Here is a 22,583-nt window from a genome sequence, read left to right as displayed (position 1 = left end):
GGAAGGGAAGGGAAGGGAAGGGAAGGGAAGGGAAGGGAAGGGAAGGGAAGGGAAGGGAAGGGAAGGGAAGGGAAGGGAAGGGAAGGGAAGGGAAGGGAAGGGAAGGGAAGGGAAGGGAAGGGAAGGGAAGGGAAGGGAAGGGAAGGGAAGGGAAGGCGCGGGCTGTGCTGCAGCGGGTGCTGTAATTAAGGAGCAGCCCGTGAGCACCGGGAGGGCAGTGCCAGCCCATCTGGCAGCCCCGCCGAGCCGAGCTGGCACCGTGCCTCCCGCCTGCTGCCGCTGCTGCCGCCCACCTGATCCGCCGAGAGCCGCTCCGACGGCGCGTTCGCGCCGAGCTCGCGCAGCGGATACACAATCTGCCGTCTGGGCCGCACGGGAGCCATGCAGTGAAGGGCAGATGTCAGGGAATGGGCACAGGGCCGCTGGAGCTGAAAGACAGCGATCCATATTTCAGCAGAGAGAATGTCAGAGCGGCGCGGCGCAGATGGCGGCTGCAAACACGCCGTTCTTAGCTCTGCTGGCTAAATCCGAGACAAAAATCGGCAAACAAACAAACATACTCAGAGCAGAGGAATGAATTGCAGATAATTCCTGACACTAATGAAGATAATTATGAGAGTAATTACATTACTATCTCTGTGGGAATGACAGATAAACAAGTGGTTTGGTTTATGGGATTTTTCAGCACAAGTATTTTCCCCAGGAGGATATTTTTCTCCATAGTGATCATGAATCAGCTTGATTTGACCTCATTAAGTTGTGTTATCTGCTCACTGCTAACCTTTGCTTGCCTGGCAAGGAACGGACATGAATTTATACAGAAATTCTATACCCGCTGAAATGTCTGGTTCATCCAAGTGATAAATGTTAATAAACTGGCAGAAATTTGAAATGAACAAAACCCTAAAGCTCATCTGAGCAGCCTGGATCATTAGAAATAGCTGTATCTGTCTATTACAGCATGGCTGGCTCTGGCATAACTTCCAACATGAAAGGGAAGAAGAGAATTACAGGAAATACAGAATGAACATTAATGCAAACTAAATTACACTCAAGTGCCATTCCATCCACAAATATTAAAAACTTGAAGTTACTATGTTGAGAACTAAGTAAAATATCACACTTACACTTATTAGATAATGATATTAGATAAGGTAAAGTAGCTTAGAGTAACTCTGTAGCCTGGTAGCCTGGAAACAGTCAAAACTGGAATCACTGGTACAATTTAGCTTCTCTCCATCCAGTGCCATTAAACTGCATTTTTGTGAGTGCCTCTTCAGAATCTGAGAACCTAATGCCACGCAGGAACATCGGCTCCTCACGTGAACACTCACAGCTCCACAAAAGTGCACAGGAAAACACATCCTTCTGCAAATGTACCCAAGCCTAACCTGTCAAGAGCTCACACAAAAGCCAGTGGTGGTTTCACAACCAGCCAAGTCACCAAGGACAGAACCCATGTCAGTCACCATCTGAACACCAGGTGCCCAGTGCAGGCAGCAGCCCGAGCTGGAGTGAGTCTCCAGGGGAAAATTCCATCTGTCTCGAGACAGGCAGGTACGACCGAGGGATGAACTGTGTTTCCATCAGTGGTGCCAGCAGCCTGGGTGATGGCCCAGGCCACACAGCAGCTTCAGATGGCTACACAGCCTTGCAAATTTTGCCTTGTGCTCCCTTATCTGACATGAGACTCACGACAAAACACACACGTGAGTGTTTCTGAATTACACACCACTCAGAAATGCATTTTCTCCATTGGAAGTTCAGCTCTTACAGCTCTCCTGGAACACTTGCAGGAACACAAGTCTCCCTTCAAAAGCCAATGGGTCCAGGTCCCACTGACTTTTGGTGAAACAGTCTAGAGCCCCTGAATCCCTTGGGGAGAGTTTTTATAAGCCACCTAGATGTGTTTAGGATGATGCCCTTGCATTTCCTCGGGCTACATTACCCTTGTGCTGGGCAGGGAGCCAGGGCCAAGGCCATTCCCACTCTCTGCTCCCCACCACCCTTCCTGGAAACACCAGTGGACACCACAGATCAGTCCTACTATGCAAGAGCTGTGTCCATGGGTCCAGAACATGTCAGGCAGGAAGAAGAGAAAGTACAGTTTGATACAGATTGACAAGAAAATCCCTGTTTGTAGTCATTCATGGAAGCAAAAAAAATAAAGTGAGAAAATATGGCAATATTTAATACAAGAAATATTAATAACTTTCTCCTTACCTTGCCCTCCACATATTCTGGATAAATAGGGTAGTAAAGAGCAGATTTGTGACCCAAACGAAGAATCTCCTTTAGGAAGTACTTTGTATAGTGATGAAATGCAGGATTCAAGACAAAGTGGCAAAGATGGCCATGTTCCTCTTGCTGGTGGTGATGATAAAGAATGAAGTCCTCAATGTTGTAATGTGACCGAATATATTCAATATCCTGGAAAATTAGGAATGTGTGAGTCAGCAGTGATCAGCAGCTACCTTGCCAGGATTTTAGCAAATACCAACCAATGAGTCACTTTCTTTAGATCAAGAAACTACACCTGAGCACTGAAATCAAGTCTCTTTGAGAGCTGTCCTCAACTGAAGCACAGCTACCGAACAGATTTTCTCAAAAATCTTTTCATTGGCAAAACCTCTCCTTGCAGCTCGCCCTTATTTACAAGGAATGCGCACCCCACCCTTTCCCCACACTGCCTGATACAGGTTAGCAGACATCCACGGGAGGGAAAACACCCCCCACCTGTTTTAGTGCATTCAAGGCACAGAGGCCAGGCTGTCCCTCTCACCAAACTGGAGTGAAAAAGGGAATTCCACAGAGCAGAGCAAGGCTGTGTGAGAAATGCCCTCTGACCAGTCTTCGCTGTTGAAGTGATAAACTGATATTTTTGCACATTTCTTCACTCAATCTATCCTCTTATCCCTTAATATTATCAAGAGAATTACTCTCAGAAACAGGAGTGACTGTTCTATTGTAAAAACTAAACATTAGAACTGCTGAACAATCTAAAACCCACCTTTTCAGTCCTAGCAGAATGCCAAGAGTAAGACTTAGATAATGTTTACTTTTCAGTAATAATTTCTTTACTCCATAAGGGAAAAGGCTTTAGTTTTCAAGTGCATGATTCACAATCACTTAGACTCTACTGTTGGAGAAAAAAATTTTGAAAGCAAATCTAGAAGAAGAATTACTGCTCTTTGTAGGATTTGTGGCAAAGCTGCTTATTGACTTGGAAAACAGAAGAGAAAGAGGTGATTAAACACCTATTTAGAGGTTTTAGAACAGCTTTGTGCTAAAGCACCAAAAATAAGCACAGGAGGAAAACTTTCAGGACATAGCAGCAGCTTCTTGAAAGTAACAGGATCATTTTTTTCCTCTGTGTGTCGATCATTACCTATGAGCAGAGAAATAATACAGAGGGCATAGGCTAGAGAGCAAGGGAGCTCCTACAAGCAGCATTTTCACAGACACTTTGTTAGGCACACACACAGTGCCAAGCACAAAGCTCAGCCTCAGTGTGAGGACCAAGCAGCACAGAGCTCACAGAACTCAAAGTGAATTTACCATTTCATCCCTAGTGACAGAAACACCAACGATTTGATCTGCAACTTCTGCTACAAAAGCCTGCACTGGCATCCCGTCCTGCAAGGCAAAGCAACAGGTGCACATTTCCAGTTTTGACAGAATCTCTTTCTAATGGTAACTGTGTATTTCACCACAGAGTCCCAGATAAAGCACTTTGGTCCCCGTGCAGCCCCCAGCACCACCCCAGTTTAACCAGCCTGCTCCCCACGAGGGCCCTGCTTGGGCCAGGCCTGTGGCTGGACTCTGGACCACACAGACCTTCCTTACTGATGCCTCAGTTTGGGTACAGCTGCTGCAAGATGCTACAAGCTGAGCCACTGCTTCACCCTGGGTCAGGTGCTGAGCTTAGGACAGAATTGAGCACATATCACCAACAAATACTCACTGGCTCCCTGCGAGCCTCAGTGAATATCTTGGAGTCATCCCACATCTCTTCATTCAAGCTAAGAGTTTCAACTAGTGTTTTTATACCCTCTAGGTCACTGGTTACTGCTTTTCTTACATTAAATGACCTGAAAGGGAAAAAAAAAATAAAATTAAAGTTGCTTCTGTGACAAAACAAAGACAACTGCAGAGATTAAGACAACACACCCTTCACAAGTACCAACCACACCGTTCAGAAATTGTAACTGATTGATAAATGACACTTGTTCCAAAGGCAGATAGGAACTTATTGCATGGTAATAGAAAAGATCAGAGCATCTACTTGAGACCACTCCAGAGTCCTGCTTTATCTGGTATTAAACACTCAGCCCAATCTATAACCCCAGGTATCATCTGTCTTCAAGTGAGTAAAAGTCAGCAATAAAGGGAGCCAAAGAACCATAAAATGAATGTGGAATGTAGCTGAAGACTGGCACATGGGGAAAAGTGCAAGACAAAAACAGGGAAAGGCAAGAAAAAATGAGAAAAGGAGAGAGAAAAATAAAACTGAGCCAGCTGTCATGGTACAAAGTAAAGCAGGACTAATCTGAGAACAAATTGCTAATGTTGTGTTAGGCCTTGGTGCCTCCAGCAGTATACATGAGGATAAACTCCCCTGACTGCAATGCCTCTGCTCAGCGTGGAGTGCCAGTGAGCTGTGACACAGGAGTGACCAGAGTGGTGCCACAGTGCCTGTGCCACACATGGAACACCTCACCTGCAGACAGCAGCCACCTGGCACCTGGCTCCCCACAGGCTGTCAGCAAACACCTTCCACCTACCAGTCAGGAAGAAAATTCACTTCACACTGACAGTCTGCAGCAGCTGAGGAGCTCTCCCAGGGTCTGCCAAAGGCAGCAACCCCTTCCTGGTTACACACAACACTGGTGGAGAGCTGCTCAAGAAGCTGAACTACAGCTTCAGTTCCAAGAACTAAGTTCTTTCACCCACAGACAAAAAGTTGTGATTCACGTAGCAGTCTCTTTTTATTCCCATCCTTCTCGCTTTCAATTTAAAAGTGGATGTGCTGTTCTGCAGCCTCAGTCACACTGAGAGGCATCTTGTGGAATGTGGGTTTAATGAATAGCACTGGTACTTGGAAAAACACAAATTGACCAAGATTCTGGTACTGTATGAGAAGCATCACAGCTGAATTCAGTGACCATTTCTGAGTGCTCAAAGCACACATTTGGTTACTAAATGACAAGAGAATCCCGACCTTCTAAGCCAGCACCAACTGAGCTGCTGCAGCCTTTCACACCTTCCACAGTGGATGCAGGACCAAGAGCTTGAGGACCATGACTCACTGCAGCCCAGTGCTCCCACTGCTCCCCAGCCCAGCCCAGCCCCTCTGCCCCACCCGGGCCCCAGGGAAGGCAGTGTGCCTACAGGAGCTGCATCTCCAACACGGCAAAAGGTGTGAAAAGTGGAAACTGCCTTTTTTCCAAATAAGCAGATTCACCAGCTCCACTGGGAGCACGGAACAGGAGGAAGGACTATCCAAGGTCTGTACTCGTTTCTCTCCCAGCAATGAATTAACTCATTCTAGATGCTCAAGTCCTTTGACTGCTCAGAGACAAGGATGCTATTATTATTATTATGCTTTTTAGTGAAAATTGAGGGAAAGTATCCATTAAGAACCTCAGCCTATGCCTTGCCATCGGTTATTTTTTCTCCTTCACTGTTAAGTAGCAGACTCACAGTTCCATTTGCTGCACTCTTGCTTTTTGTGTACTTAACACTTTTTCTTATTCCTTTTACTACCTGTACTAATCAGGAGCTCATTTTGTGCCTGTGCCTCTTCTGACTTTGCCCTTTCACATCTTCATATTCTCCTCTTCTTGCCCTGTTTTTCTTTTAGTCCATTTTTTGTGACTTCCTTTCCACTCACACGCTTTTGAAAGCCATAGGTGCAAGTACAATGTGTTGATCTTTCACTTTCACAGATTTTGGTTATTTCCAAGAGAGTATCTGCCATTGCACCCTGTGGGTTTTGTTCTGCAAAAACTTTGCAAAAGCTTACTCTGGTTTCTCCCAAAGCTTTTCTGATCCTAACATCAACGAGCAGCTATTTTTCCTCACTTTCCTGCAAAGCTGCAGGGGGATTTGGAAAATGCTGCTGATGACCCTATTTTGTTTTCATGAAAGAACTGGTGTCATTTGGAATATGCACAGTGTAATCAAGATGGTAAGTTTTTTTAAAAGAGCCTTGATAACAACTTGAATTTTGCCCAAAATTGCAAGAGGACATATGACTCCCAACCCTACTGATGGATTACTGAGCAGCTGGGCCTGAGATTACCAGGAACTACTCCAGCAGCTCTCTCTCCAGCCAGCTGGATTTTTACACAGGACCCAGGAGCAGAAGTTTCATCCCAGGGCAAAAAGCTTCTGCCTCAGTCCAAGAGTAGCTGGCCAGTTCCTGCATGAAGTATTTGTGTACCACCAAAGGTGATTAAGCATGCAATTAAACCTAGAACTATTTTGTTAAAACCACACAGTATTTAGGTACATTAGGACCAAAACAAAAAAAAAAAAAAACAAACCCAAAACAGAAAAAAACCAAACCTATGCCACAATTTAAGCTCAGTGTTGGGGCCAGAATAGGCTCGATATACAAGCAAACCTTTGGAAAACTCATTGCACATTAAAAAAGTCACAGCAAGAAAGGTTTGGTGTTCCAGCTCACTGATATCTCAGCCTACAGAAGTGTTCAGAGCACCACAGAAACTGAAGGCATGAAATAAATGATTCAACACCAAAAGGGGAAGAGCACAGATGTGGGACAATGTTCCTGCTGTCATCTGTATGTCCCAGAAACACATGACTACAGTTGTCTTAAGAGAGCTACAGCATATTTCCTATTAAGAATTAAACTACTCCAGGCTATCAGGTGCCAGTGGCACACAAGCTGGCCCACATCCCCAAGGCCAGACACAGCAGCACGTTTCTGTGCTGGCTTTGGCCCACAGCCAGGGACCTTGAAGCTGCTGGTCTGTACCCATGTCCATCTCCCCTACTTTAGTACTGCACTGTGTTGGGTTGACATGGCCAGAAATGTGTATTCTATCCCCATCTGCTGAAGCTGGGTGGGGCAGTGATTTCCTTATCTCCTGGCACATACTATCTGCTAATGAGCCATCTTCAAACCAGCTGGGCAATCATCTTTGTCTTTCCCACAGCCCATCCTCCCTCCAGGAGATATCTCCTGTTCATGGCCACTGAGTCCCAGGGCATGACTGATAAAATTCCATCATCCCATGGGAGATGCTCCAGCCAGGGGAGGAGCCAAGCCTTTCCTACCCAGATAAAAACTGAGATTTGGGACACCAAGGCACCTTCTTTCCACTGGATTCCAGAGGAAAGCCAGACCTTTGCACATCATCCCTGGAGCTTCAGAGGAAACTGCACCTTCTCCAGGAGCACTGCTCCAGCTGAACCACATCTGCCACTGCAGGAGGATGCAGCCACCATTGAATGGGACTGTGCCAACACCCTGACTGACTGACGGGTGTCAGCTTGGATTCTGACTCTGGCAGGGTTTGGGATTGTTCTGTGTAATACTGCATTTCTATTTTAACTTTCCTAGTAAAGAACTGTTATTCCTAATTCCCATATCTTTGCCTGAGAGCCCCTTATTTAAAATTTATAATAATTTGGAGGGAGGGGGTTTACGTTCTCCATTTCAAAGAGAAGCTCCTGCCTTTACTGGCAGACACCTGTCCTTCAAACCAGGACATGTACACAAATCCTGAATGAATCCCCTCACTGCACTAGGGTTTCACTGAGAGGACACTCCCTGCAAAGGCTGCAGGTGTGCTCCCCAGCAAGCACAGCACAGCTCAGCACAGCAGCTGAGGCACACTCACCTGAGCAGTCCTGCACGGTGGAACACACACCAGTGCTGCAGGTGTGTTCCCCAGCAGGCACAGCACAGCACAGCAGCTGAGGCACACTCACCTGAGCAGTCCTGCACGGTGGAACACGTACAGCTCCCGGCCCAGCTGGGATGTGCAGGAAGGAACAGGCACAGCCCGAGCAAAGCTCCGCATCAGGGGCAGCTCCGGGACGTGATGTGGCACCAGCATCACACACAGGTCTCTGTCCTGAAACACATGGGCAGCAACAGAAGTATTCTGTAAGCTTTACCCAAAGCCCTCTGAGGGGACAGACAGCTCTGAACACAGGGCTTGCACTGCACACTTCCAAGCACGGCTCTGCCTGGGCAGCACCAAGGAGCTGACAGCTCAGGAGTGGCTTCACTTCAAGCAAACCATGGGATGAACCTTCCTGACTACAGCTGGGGATTCCATCAGGACATTCTGTTTCAAAGACTGACCTTGGATGGATAAATTACATTAATTTGAATCACTTTCTGGGTCGGCTCTCTCTCGGACCCTTCTTTGGTGGCAAGCATTGTTTTTGAGCATGCTGGTTCTTAGTGCCAAGTCAGGGTCTCTGGTACCCAGGGCCTCTCTCTAAGGCACAGATGCAGTTATGTAACATGACTTTACAACACTGGTGTGCATTAAGAAAGTCTCAAAGTGGACTTTGTTACCTCAGTGAGCACACAGGGCATGAGTGGGAAATAGCTGCTGCACTGTGAACCCACAGTGCCACTCTTCAGTCTGCAGGCAAATACTATGAATACTATGCTGATATAGTTTTTAATTTAGGTACAGTCTGGATCTGCACATGGTTTCAAATGAGTTTAAAGCATTGCTTTTCTAAGTCTGCATCTCAGAGAAGTCCCTATGGAACATAAACTAGGGAGACTACTTACAAGAGCACATAGTGGCAGGGAAATGCCTTCACACTGACAGAGAGGAGGTTTAGATTACATGTACAAAAAAATTCTTCCCTGTAAGAGTGAGGAGGCCCTGGCACAGGCTGCTCAGAGATGTGGCTGCTCCATCACTGGAAGTGTCCAAGGCCAGGTTGGACAAGGCTTGGAGGAACCTGGGCTAGTGGAAGGTGTCCTGCCTATGGCAGGGGTGGAAGTGGATGATCTTTAAGTTCCTTTTCCACCCAAACCATCTCAGGATTCTAGGATTAACAGAGGACTTAGGTATGCATTCCATACAGCAGCCAAAGAGGGGAGTAGCTCAGCCCAGCCCAGCCCAGGGTAACCATGGCCAGCACACTGGTGTGGGGCAGACTCACTGGAGCAGCAGCCCCACTCCCCTGGCTGTCAGCTGCACTGCTGTCCCACCACACACCACACAAAACCATCCCAACCTTCATTATACTTACTGGGAAAACGCTGAAAGCATATGGCAAAAAATCCAGTGACCTGCAACCAAGAGCAAATATTGGCAAGTGAATACCAGAATGATCTGATACACCGTGATCCTGACATCCCTGAGAGTGCAGGAACATTCATTCAGAGCTGATCAGACAATCCCAATAGATCATCAATAACCAACTGCTGATGTGGCATGCTGCACAGCAATTTCTGATTTCTAGTGCTTAAGCCATCATTATTAACAAGGATAACCAAGATTTGACATGATACATGAGGCTGCTCAGTAAAAGGGCAGGGAGAAGGAACAAGCAAAACCTTGGCTCTCATGCTGTTGACTCCAGCCTCTTCAGAAGCCATTCCTGGACTACCACAGCAGCATTAGTATATAGCAGATATTACTTCAGGTTACAAACAGTTGTTGCTGTGTTCCACAGTATTTTCAGCCAGCACTAAGGGCTCTGTGACTTTCCTCTCAGGAAAACCTGTCTGATGTGCTCTGACAGACTAACAGGAACATCAATACTTAGAATTGGTTTTGAACACTCTTTCCACTTCTCACCCACTGACTTAGAGCTATCCCAGTCTCTTTTCCATGGTGACAGCAAACTGTGACATTTCAGTTTAAAAAGACTTGAGAAATCTCACCAAAGCCCTGCTGTTTCTCCTGTGTGTAAGGATATCAAAGAGCTCAAAACCCAGTTATGCTGAAGTTTCATAAAACACTTTTCCACCACACAAGATTTTGAAGAAATTCATACATATATATACAACCTATAAATACTGATAAATCCTCTCCCTCCTTTCAGAAGTGCAATTAATCTCCCCTTAATTACCTCTTTAATAATATTTCTTAAAAGAGAAATAATTTCTAATTGCAGTATCTGTGCCTGAATGTAAATTAAAGCTGCCAAGTACAGATCAGGATTGGGGTATTATATATTCATCTATATAATACATAACTAAGACTAGTTAACAGAATAGCTAATCATGGGAAAGGAAAATGCCATTGCAACTACACTGGTTTTCTCTGGCATCCAGGACCTTGTTGGCAGCAAGGACCACAAGAATTGAGGTGGGAGGTTTTTCAGGGGACTTAGAAAACTACCAAACATCAGCAGACAAGCAGCAGTTCAGCTCCTTCACATTTCACTCTCAATGCACTAACAAGCCACATAACAGCTCTGGGTTTAGGAGATGGAAACATTTAGCAGCTTTAGTGGGTAACAACTCCCAAGGAGCAAACTTCCCCCAGGGCTCAGATGCAATCACACCTACACTTCAAGCCAACTGCTATTTCTGGGTCCATGCTGTGCAAGGCCAGCAGGAACTCCCTCAGGACAAGATTCCAGGCTGCAGCCAGCATCACCTTCTGCCCTCCTTTACATATATTTGCTTTGCCAATATTTCTTTTACAGAAGAAAGCAAAGACAAGCCAGAGAAGCATTCAAGCAAAATGTTTGAAAACACCAAGATCTACAGATTCCTCAGCTCTGCATGAGGTAATCTTAGGAGAAGTCTTCAGACAGGAATGCCATCTCCTCCAGATAGCCATCTTGGAATCCATACTGCTCCACAGATGTCTCCAGGTAAAAAAGACTGGGAGCACAGCACTGAATGATAAATGCAGTGAGAAATGTCTCTAACAGAAACAGAAAACAAAGCACAGAGCTCAGAAGGGGGCAAAAAAGGGACAGATCCTTATCCTAAGCAGGAAAGTATGAGCAGAGAACTCAAGAAGTCTACAGTGAGATTATTTCCTGACATAAATCTCTAGCACAGCTCTGAACTGCTGTTTCAGTATAATGGAGCCATTCCAGAGCAAGCCCCTCACCTCACTAATATTTTAAAATAAAGCTTTCTTATTCTGCAGTAACTATCTTGCTTGAATTTTTGCTAGATTGTCCCTCAATTAACTGTTTTGGAACAGTCTCTCTCCAGTGCAGTTGTTCTTGTCGCACATTAGTTGGTCAATGTTTCTAAGTACAACAGAGATCTTCTGTGCTGACTTCCTACATTCCACTAATTAGACTAGCTCTTCACAGACTTGAGCTATGTTACTGGCTATGTCACTTGGGAAATATGTACCCAAAAGGCAGTGTCTTTGCTTTGTCTTGGTAACTTTGGATATTTGCATTTGCAGCAGGTTCAGTGTTTTCTCCCCTTGGGTAGGTGCCCTCCTTAACCAAGAAACAGCTCAATAAATAGAACCAGTTTTCAAGGAATTCTCTTTTCTTCTCAGTGAAGTTTTCTCTTACACTTCCTTTAAGGCAGAGAGTTCAGAAGTTGCTAGTCACTAATGACTACTACTACAAGTAGACAGATGTTTTTTCAACCTGTACTACACATGTTCAACTCATCAACCAAGTCCTTACTCCTGATCCCTGCTGTCTGCAGACATGACATGGATATGAAAGCAAGGAAGATCCCAGGTGTGCTCAGCTGCTTCATCTGTTCTTTGTCTTCCTTCCTACCATCAGATTGAAAAGGAAAAAAGTTCCTGAACAAGTTTCTGCTGATGTGGTTGAATATAGGTTTGCTCTTCAAGTGTGAAGAGAAATTTTGGAAAAAAGTCTAAATCCCATTTATAGCCCTATTCTAATCCATCAGGCTCTAAGAGTGCAAGGTCAGCAGCAGCAATTGTGTAAAGAGAAAAATCCCTTTGTCTCCCCCAGCTGTAGAGGATTCTAGAAAACAGAATCATTTCTTTCAGTGGCTGGAGACAGTGTCTAGAATGTGAACATTTACCTGCAGAGCTAAGAACAGCTTTATTGCTCCATGCAGTGAGACCAGAACTACTGCAACATGTAGCTCCCCTTGCAGCTAGCCAGCTTCAGAATGAGTGTCTCCACAGAAGGAAGAAGCAGCCTTTTCCCACAACCTCAACTCACATTTTTTGCAACAAAAATGAATTCTTCACATTTTGCCCTTACAGACTTGTCAGAGCTAGGAAGTTGCAAGTGGAGGTTGAAACACTACTGCTGAAGGTAAAAAGAAGCAGACAAGAAAGAGGTCAGAAACAATCCCACCTAACCACTGCAGGTGCTGTCACTTTTTGATTTGTCCTAAAAACATAACCTTGGAAATGGTTACTAATGGGAAGGCAGTGACTCTTCCTCTATACTTACCTAGTCTCATACTTCTCATCAATAAAGAACAGATGGATAAGGAAAGCATTTGAAGCTCCTCTGTACACGGGATGCAAATCCCCCTCCTCAGTCTCCAGGAGAGGTGCTGCTGAGCCTTCAGAGGCTGTGCTGCTGCCATCACCTACTGGCAGCTCAGTCTGGGAAACAGCCAGGGCTTCCTCTTTCTGCAACAATAACAGACAAGGGCTCACTTACAACATTCTCAAAGTGTTTTCATTAGCTAAGCCACATCCTTTTTTTCTCTGAGACCCTTTCTTCCCGCCCTGATGGCTGCTCATGGGAAGCTGGGTGGGCAAAGTCACCCTGACCAACAGCTGTGACCTCCTCCCTTCCCTCCAGACCTGCCAGAGCAGCTTCTGAGCTGTGCCCCACCGCAGGGGCACGTGTGGGCCAGAGCAGATGGGGCAGGAGGGGAGCCCAGCAGTATCTGCTCATCCTCATCTCTGCCAGCCCTGCTCTGTATCAGCCCTCAGAGCCATTGGCACTGCTGGATGCAGCAACATTACCTGCACAGCTGCATCTGCACCAGGAACATGTTCTGAGTTTGGAGAAGAAACAGGCTCTGGCTTGTCACTTGCTTGGGTGCTTTCATCTTCATCTGAGTAAAGTAAAAGTACAATGTAATGATGTCAGCTTTTTAATAATGTGAGCTTTACCCTCAGAATCACAGCAATAGCTGGGCCAGGCTACCTCTATCAAAAGGTTTGATTTTAACAACCACAGTTAGACCATAGACCCTCCTACAGTTACTTGGCTAGAGCTTCATTAGACTGCTGGATTTCAAAGCAAAAAAAAAAATAAAAAAAATCCAGGGAACTGGTTGTAAAATAAGACCTGAACAAGAGTTTGGAAGCAATTCCTAACTTGTGTGTATCCCTATGTCAAATCTTTACCCTATCTGAACTGAAAAGCAGGAGTCAGTGTATTGACTGATACCTTAAACCCTGTGTGTTGCTAACTTGCCTTCTGGTGATCACAAGGACAAGCAAGGGCTCTTCATTCTCAGATTACTTCTCCTAAAATAACTGAAATTCAGGTTAAATCCCAGTCAAACCAGAGCTATTATCAGTGTTGTAAGAGAGAGAAACAGGGATTATAATTCTTTTATAAATGTTACACAAACTCTTGAGGTGTAGGTGTTGCTGCTGAATAAAACACATCAAGCAAGGACACCCTCGCATTTGGAAGATCCAGTAACATTAAGGAAGTCAAGGTTTCTGAGCTCCAAGAAGAATACAAAATAAGCTTCAGAAAACAACAGAATTCATCCCTTCTCCCTCTGAACTTTGCCTTGGAACCTTCACATAAGCTACATCCACAGACAGAAGCATTTCTTCACACAGAAATGGGCACTTTTTAAAAAACACACCTCAAAGGTTTAAAAAAATTTAGCCAGAATTACTTGGGAAAAAAAAATAATCTTATCTCAAAATCTGTTTTTCTGTCAATCAAAGAGTGCAGATGCAACATGCAGGGCAAGGAGAAATGCAGGGGGTAGGAATCATGGGCTCTCTGGGGGTATCACAGATGTGAGCCTTCACAGAAATGATCAAATGTCGTCTTGATTAACCAGCTCCCTTTCTCATTACCAACAGCCTTGCAGGTGTCAGAAGTTAATTAATACAAGTCTCTTGTTGTCATGTAAATATTGATATGTTGTTTCTGCCTTTATACTAAAATGCAAATCCTTAATGGCTCCACCAATCCACTCCTGCCAGACATGGCTGCATTGCTGTTTACAGACACGCTGTACACGAGTGATGTGAAGAACTGCAGCACTGTCACTAAATCAAGTAAAAACCACAAACAAAGAAAATTAAAATAATTCTGTGATTGCTGGGTTGTTAGCTGAGGTACAGTCAGCAGGATCAAGCAGCCAGTTCACCATGAGGCCTGATGAAAAGCCCTTGAATCATTCCTACTGCATCGTGTTTTCTAGCAACTAATTCATGACACCATATAGAGTAACAACCAAATTACTGTAATTACCCTGAAACCTAAGTGGCATATCAGTACTGACTGTTGTATACTCTCATTATTATTCAGCATTACATTTTGAAAGGAAAAAAAGTATCAACTTGTGGTCTGTACTTAAAAGCTAAAGAGCTTGAATAAAATAACCTTTTTATATGTAGGAACATAAAATTACTCTACGAAGGAATGCAGCTTGCATTTTAAGTTTTCCAGCCTTCAGATTCCATGAGGCCAAGTCCAGATCTGCTGCTGCTGTCAGGTCACTGCAGCTGCTCTGCCCTGGCAGCAGGGCACTGTCCAGCAGCAAGGTTTCAGTGCAGTCACTCCAGCAGCCTTCCAGGAACAGGCGTGGCTTTGCTACAGCCACAAATACAAACCAGATGGGACTAACCCCACTCCAGATAAAGGACATGGGCTGGCCTTATGTTGGAAAGGCTTAACCAGGGACTACTGGGATGCCACTCTTCTACTCTAAAATCTGCCAAACTACAGCAAAGATTTTAACTATTCAATGGTAACATCATTAACATTCCTGAGCAGGGAATGGACAACTTTGCTATTAGGTTTCTAGTGGCTCTCTCTAGGAACAGCACCAGAGTCAGGCTCTCATCTTGTGATACTCAACTTTCTCCTCATGGTTACATCATTAATGATTTGCACTCAAGATACCCAGAAGTCTACAAATAATTATTTTTCCTCAGAGCTGCCCTGGTCATTCCAAATAAAGGGATACTACCACTTTAAGAAATCTTACCTGAAGGCAACCCACAGGACTGCAACTACCATCAAAACTAATAAAGTAAATTTTTTAAATGAAGAGAGAAAATAAGGGAGAGAGATTCACAGGACAGCTAACCATGCTGCCTAAAATATTTCTAAAAAGCACTCAGATGCCAGATTCTCAAGAAACTGAACAGCTGCTCATGCTAAGTTTTAACATTTAGAACAAGTCCCATAGATTTCCTAAATTCTCGAAACATGTAACAGCTGTATTGTCAAACTGTGTAACCACATACTCACTGAAAAGCTCAGCAGCACAGAGCTTGCCACAAAACACAGACCTACAGCTTGCAGTCTGGAGAAGGAAGGACACCTGCACCAGAACAGCCCTGGGATGGGTAAGGCTGGGTAAGGGAAGGAGCTCTGCTTTGGTCACCTTGCCCAAGCCCCTGCTCAAGCAGGGTCACCCAGAGCAGACAGCCCAGGACTGGGCTCCTCAGTCCCATTCCTCCTCCTAGCCATGTCTGTCACCTCCTCTGGACTAATACCCCAGGAGCTGCAGGAGCACAGGATCAAACAGGCAGCTTCCTCCATCTCCTGTGTGCAGGGGAGCAGCAAGAGACCAGTTTCTCTCCCTTTTCTGTTCTGTGACTGCCAGCTTGGAGGTACCAGCTGGTGACAGCCCTGCAGCTCCCTGGTTGCCTTTTATGCCTGCTGCTTTGTGTTCAGAAAAGCAGATACCCAACAGCCTAATGGTGGAGGGGCTTTATTCCACTACTGATAATTAGCAGATAGCAAAGTGTTGCCCTTCTGCACAAAAAGCCCTTTGACACTGAAAAATAAAGACAACGACTGTAAATCATTTACATGACACTTCTGTTCAACAAACAGGTGAGATATTTGTGCTACTGGTTTTTATCACTTGCAGGAAGGTGACTTGCACATGTGTTGCTGCATCAGGCCCAATATAAAAGTGGAATAAAGAGACAACCCCTAATCACCCAAAATCTTGTAACCCAGGAGACTGCAAACAGTAAGCAAAGAGCAGAAGCTGAACCACAAGGGAAAAAGATGACATGAGTCAACAGGACAACATAACAGGCACAGTTAGCCAGCTGCTCAGCTACTGACAGACCTCATCTCACCACCAGATTGTACAATCACCTCTTCCTTTAACAGCACAAGAGAGACAGTAAACCCCACACAACAGCTTTCTGAAACTTGAAGCCTACATTTATCCCACAGCTGGTACAGGCCAGCTCCCCACAAGCACAATCACTTCTGAGTCACAGATCAGGGCTATCAAAATTCCCCTCCTCAATTAAAAAACAGCAGGCATCCTGCTTCCAAAACAGGTATGTTGATTTGTGTTTTCTTGCTAGTAAACCTATGTATCCTTTTCTGACCTCCTGCAGAACCTACTCAGAAGCTAGACACAAACACACCTTGAATTTATTTAGCACTTTAGAACATAGATACCTCCTTGAATGCTTGGCTTCCGAGGCACTTTGAGAATATCCTCAGGGTGTGGTTTACAGAGCCCATGGAAAGGCCCCAGGTCAAAACAATCTTGAAACAAGGAAGTGTTCACGTGAGAACATAAACTCATGAATCCTACTGCAGTGCCACCAACCTGGAAGATAAAAGCCATGTCACACAAACCTGTCTAGGTTCTGGGCCAGGACAAAAAAAGTGAACAAAAAAATTTCTGAAACATTAACTTTTATGTTCCATCTCTAACTGTACATAATGGAACATTTCAGCAAATGGAATGATTTCAGCAAAAATTAAAGATCCTCTTTTATTTTTTCCTTGTAATGAATGTATTAGGACATCTACAGTAGATGTTCTAATTCTTTTTTTAGTATGACTTGCAAAAGTATTAGGTTTATATATATGGGCCAAATAATGGCCTGGAGTATTAGTAAAACATTTCTTATGGCAAATACACAATACACTTCCAAAAACATATAATTTTGTTTAAAGTTACAGTGCAGCTGAAATAGAACCTGCATTCAGTTAGCTGTAATAGGTGACTCATTACTGGGCACTAATTTGGACCCAAATTGGGCTGAAACCGAAGAGTATATCTTATTCTCCTAAGAAATCAACAACTCAATAAATAAATTATGTATAAGGAGTACCTAATGCAGTATGCATTATCTGCAGCACATATAAGCCCCAAATATTTCTGTGTTCTGAAAAAATCCAAGAGCTAGTCTTAAAACCCAAATGCCCTGGCAAACATGAAAGTGATGGGATCCCTGCAATGCTGGCACCCACAGTCCTCAGAAGACACACACTGGGACCAGGGAGAAGCGGCATGCTGAAGAGCTTCTGGCTTTAACCTGACACAAGAAGGAAGCTCTTAAATTTTTAGCAGAGTATGCAACTTTCTGGTGAAACACATTATCAAAACACATTTTCTTTCCTCCTCAATACACATAATGAAAGCCTTTATAAACCTAATGAAAACTCAAAGGCTGGATTTGTACAGCTGTTTTATCAAGCCATCAGCACTTCAATAAAGACTTGAAAAAAGTGTGACGTTTAATTTTTCTGCCCTCAAACAACAAGTGATTGTTTGTTTGCCTTGTTTGCGTAACCAACAAAGCCGGGGCGCCGCAGTTGCCTGGCTGCTGTGTAATTTTCAGGCCCAAGGCTCAGCAGAGGCTGATTAACCAATCCATCTACCATATGTGCAAAAAGAGGCTGCCAGCTTCCTTCTCCACAGGGAAAGCTGGCATCCATCACGGACTGCGTGGAGCTGCCTCCCCAGCCCGCCGTGGCAGCGCAGCTCGGATCAGCCGGGGGCCTGCAAGACCTTTTGGTGGTCTCACATGGAGCTCTGGTGCCACTGGAAGGGATCATTTACAGCAGCAGCCTCTGCAGTGTGCCCTTACACTAATGGTGCACTGTTTCCCATTTGGCTCCCAATGGCAGTGATTGCATGTTGCAATATTATAAAACCATTTGCTGCAAAAAGCAGACTTCAGGAATTAAGGAGATTATATTGCCTATCAGCTTGCACTACCATGCACAATTACCAACACACGAAAATCAAAACAGGAATTTTCTGCAGGATAATTATTACCACTCCTTCCTTGTTTAAATTAATTCCTGGGTCTGTCTTCGTTTCAGCAAAAATCCATTCGAGCCAAGAGAAAGAAAGATTATCTACAGGACTTTAAACTGTGAAAGGATTACTGGCTATTCATTTTCATATGCAATATCAGCCTTCACTGGGAATGAAAACAGGTCACCTATAATGCAAATGTCTAAAATGACAACATGGCTTAATCAAGATGGTCTGTCCAAATTACTTGAAATTAATCTGCACCAGAACTGGGAATTGCTGCTTCATTTCTGAACTGGCAACATCACTCCTGAGGACAGACACAAACTACACTGAGAAGGGCACTGTGTGGGTATAGAGCATGAATTCTACCCTCCACAGGTGGGTTGCTGATTTCATTCCCTGAGCTAGAGTAAGCTGTCACTCAGGACATCACTAAGGCTAGGATTAGACAAAACCAGAGCTCATGGCAGACTGACCTCACAAACAGCTGCCTGTTTTTCTTCACCTTCACGTTCTATGAGATCAACAAGGTCATGTTCACCATAGGTTTCCTTCAGAGTCTCACTTTGAGGTGTCCAGATTAGCATGAGATCATCATAATCTTCCAACCTACAAAAAAGAGATCAGGTCATATCCTAAGGCTCTGCCATTAATAGGCCCTGATACTTCTGTTCTACTCCATTAACATTTGGAAAAATATTACAAATACTTGTTCCAAAGCCTGCACCCTCAAATCACTTCCCCTAGGGCACATCCCCAGGGCATACTAAAGTGAGAGTCCCAGCACCAGAGAGACAACCACACCTAAAAGCCAGCAGAACCCACCAAAATCTGCACTGCCCAATGGAGATGTTTCTCTTCCCCTAAGAAAATACGTGGAAATCCCAGTTGAAAATTCTGCCTCACTCTCCTATGACTGTAGTGGAGCACTCATACAGGTTCCAACCTACATGGATTTTTATTTAAACAGGCAACAGAGACTCTTTCCCACTAGACTGCTGTTCATAGACAGGATCAATGTAACTCTGAATAAGCACTTTTACCAGAACAGTGGTAGAATTCATCAGTCAGCCATGCTGAGACTATAGCATGAAGGCAGCTCTAACACTCAACTGCTATCAATAACACGAAGCCACTTGTATTTATCTCTTGGAAAAATGCCGGAATTGAGTGGTGCAACCAAAGGCAGCAAAGATGAAACTGGGGCTGCCAGAAGGAACAACTGCAACAAACTGCAGGGGAAACCCTCCCTGCTCCGGGCCGGGAGCAGCCGGCTCCCTCGGCTGTCACACCAACCAGGAGCCCGGCCCGATGCGGGCTCCGCGCGGGGACACCGGAGCAGGCGGAGCCCGCGCGGTCTCTGCCGCCACCTGGCGGCCCCGCCGGGCACGGGAACCGGGGCTCCTTCACCTGCTCGGGATGGACAAACATCCTCCTGCACGGGAACCGGGACCGGCCCGCGGCTCCTTCTGCCTGGGATGCACAAACCTCCTCCTGCACAGGAACTGGGACCTGCCTGCAGCGCTTCCCTCGCTTGTCAGGGATGCACAAACCTGCTGCTGCAGGGAGAATCAGGAACTTCAGCTCTTCCCTGTGTTTTGGGGAAAGCTCCCTTTTTGTTCCAGAGTCCCACTGCTCAGGTAGGGAAGTGCCTGCATGGGATACCTGTAAGTTGGAGATCATTGTTCCACACAGGCAGGAACCAGAAACAATAAACAGATTCTCAGTGCCACTCTACATGTTTCTGGATTTGGAAAGACCCTTAAAGAAAGCACAGCTGGGCAAAAGAGGCTCTGTTTCTCATTGTACCAAACACTGTCCGAGTTCCCAAGCACTGCCTGACTCCAGCACAGGAGAGGTGGTCAGAGGGTCTCTGGATGCTTTTGCTGCTCCTGTACACCAGAATGGATGTGACCTCTGGGTAGGACCACCTCTGTAACCAAGGCTAGGGACCCCTTGGATTCTGACCTTTTTCCTGCTTTTTTTTCTCCTCAACTAAAGTTTGGCTCCAGTAACAATGAAAACTCTGTAAAAACTCACAGTAACTCATTCTTTATCCCTCAGATCAAAAGGGTTACCCTCACCTCCTTCACAGGGAGTATCCCAAGGCAAAATCTGTGGTGAGGTTTTCTATTATCAGAACATCACCACCTCAGCACAATTAATTAGTACAGCAAATCTGTTAATAAGCTATCAAACCTCAAACGAAGAGGCTAACATAATGAGACCATATCCTAATTGAACACTGTTATTTGGTGGGGTCCATAACAGACACACCCCTCCTCCAAATGAAATGCTGTACCAAATGCTCTGAGTGCCCTATGTCACTCTGCTCTGTGGTACACAGGACAAGGCCACACACAAAGGTGCAGATGGCAGCTCCTGCAGACTGACCCTGTGACAGTCAATGGGACTCTGCACACACCCACTCATCTCTCTGCATGCTACACTGTAGGAACACAACCATTTTAACTTCTTTATTCTGCTTTTAGTATCTTCCACCAGTACTATCGTCTTTTAATAAGAAACCCTCCAAACCCCAATAAGCTTTCCAATGTAAAAATGCCACAAAATTCCTCTACTGTGAGCACAAGCACAGAGCTGCAAATTTGACTCTTGCCTAGAGGGCACAAACTCAAGAATGGCAGGACCTAGACAAGACACAAAGTTTAGCAGGCTGCATTCTGGCACACTGCTGACATCTCACATTGTGGAGGCCAAAGGGATAGTTCAAGTATCAGTTCACAGCTGCTTTTCCCCTCTGTAAGCAGGGGAAGAGGCACAGATTACCCTAATCTCTGCTCCCCAGAACACGTTGCTAGGCAGGTGGCTGCAGACCACATCCACAGGGGAGTCTCCAAGGGCTCCTCACTGTTACTATGGATGCCACTGCAGCACAGAGGTGAATGCAGACTGAGGGGAAAGGCAGAGCTCCTTCTGCAAACAGAAAGTAGCTACACCCGTTATCTACCGATGGACAACACTGAAGGATGGAAAGACTTCATATCTCCAGTCATTAACTCACCTAGTGACACCTTCTCTGTATAAAAGTCCATTCACTTAATGATAGGTGGTAGACAACTCACAAGAAACACTCAAAAAGCCTAACAATTGTACATTGAATTAGTATGAAAGAGTTTTTAACATATTGAAATACCCAGAGCTACAGCAGGAGGATGTGAAGTGTCAAAGGTCGGTCTCAGACCTTTTCCTTAAAATGTCCAAAAGTCGAGCAACAGGAAGAGCACAAGCTGCAGGTCCATGTCTGAAAGACTACTGGAAGTAGGGATTCTCTGGTCTTACTTACTTCTTTTTGGTAACAGGCCTTCCTACTCAAGCTTTGCTTGACTGTTCAACATGAGATAATGAGAAAATTAAAAACAAGTTGGAAGAGGCTTCAAGAAACCTGGAAACCACATGCACTCCCTAAAACACACAGTGGTCTAACTCGGCCAGTGGATCACAGAATAAACACCACTGACAAAACCCAGTCTTCCTACACAGCTAACTAAAAAAAAAATAAAAATACATCTTGTGATTAAACAGAACAAACCCAGTATAATGCCAGAAGTACCAGCTTTGGTTACCACAGAAAACCAGAGCAGTCAAGCCAAGCTATGTGCAAGCCCAAGAAGGAAAAGGCTCCGGCTGCCCAGGCAGCTGTGCTCAGGGCAGCAGACGAGGGGCTGCGTTACCTGGCCTGGCGCACATACAGCTGAGGGTGGCAGCGACGCCTGGCGCACGCCAGCAAGGAGAAACCTCTCTCCATGGGTGAGCCTGCAGCAGGCAGCATCCTTTCAAAGACATCCCCCATGTCCAGCTCTGAATGGCTAAAACCTGTCAAGGCCAACACAGAAACTTCATTATGCAAGCTTTAAATCAGCAGCAAAACTGTCTGAGGAAAATGGAGTTTCAAACTTAAACCAGATAGCAAAATGCTCCAAGTCTTTTAAGTTAGGCAATGAGGCTGAAAGGACAGCAGTATAAACATGTGAGAATTGTCACCAAAGTCATTTAATTAATCCAGCATTCCAAATCTGAATAAGCTTCAAAGCAATCAGAAACTGGTAGTATCCAATCCCTACAAAAATAATACAGCCAATTCTCTGTGCCTCTGGAGAAGCTCTGTCAGGACTCACAATGCTGAAGGAAAGCTGATGTTGGTTGCCAGGGTGGATTTGGCAAAACCCTTCATTCAACCCTATTTTCTTTAGTTGAGACACCACTACAGTCTTTCAGTGTGACTTGTAACCAACATGTCTAATAGCTGGCAGAAAAGTTCCAGCTCCCTTCTCAGCTCAATTAAGTGCATGCTTGGTTTATTAGTCTGAGTTCAGGACCACAAGTCCAAGTCTGGTGCTGTTCTCTGATTAACATGTGTATTCTCCACCTTTGTACCTCTGCTCTACATGAAATA

The 22,583-nt window shown here is 45.0% G+C and overlaps 1 protein-coding gene across 1 annotated transcript in view; it reads right to left on the bottom strand.

The window, feature by feature from the left end:
• CFAP61 (cilia and flagella associated protein 61) overlaps positions 1–22,583 on the bottom strand; it is an 85,335-nt gene that overhangs the window by 57,579 nt on the left and 5,173 nt on the right. Inside the window, exons 6-16 of the mRNA XM_056487201.1 lie at positions 21,862–22,003; positions 18,643–18,775; positions 16,567–16,720; positions 12,900–12,991; positions 12,373–12,557; positions 9,256–9,295; positions 7,963–8,108; positions 3,965–4,091; positions 3,559–3,636; positions 2,224–2,430; positions 294–428 (exon numbers count right to left, since the gene is read on the bottom strand). Of these exons, the coding sequence (XP_056343176.1) occupies positions 294–428; positions 2,224–2,430; positions 3,559–3,636; positions 3,965–4,091; positions 7,963–8,108; positions 9,256–9,295; positions 12,373–12,557; positions 12,900–12,991; positions 16,567–16,720; positions 18,643–18,775; positions 21,862–22,003 (1,439 nt within the window). The remainder of the gene's footprint in view (positions 1–293; positions 429–2,223; positions 2,431–3,558; positions 3,637–3,964; positions 4,092–7,962; positions 8,109–9,255; positions 9,296–12,372; positions 12,558–12,899; positions 12,992–16,566; positions 16,721–18,642; positions 18,776–21,861; positions 22,004–22,583) is intronic.

This window comes from Oenanthe melanoleuca, chromosome 3, assembly GCF_029582105.1.
Source record: "Oenanthe melanoleuca isolate GR-GAL-2019-014 chromosome 3, OMel1.0, whole genome shotgun sequence".
Classification (NCBI taxonomy): domain Eukaryota; kingdom Metazoa; phylum Chordata; class Aves; order Passeriformes; family Muscicapidae; genus Oenanthe; species Oenanthe melanoleuca.
The sequence above is the reverse complement of the archived record's forward strand: the minus strand, read 5'-3'. Positions and strand labels throughout refer to the sequence as shown.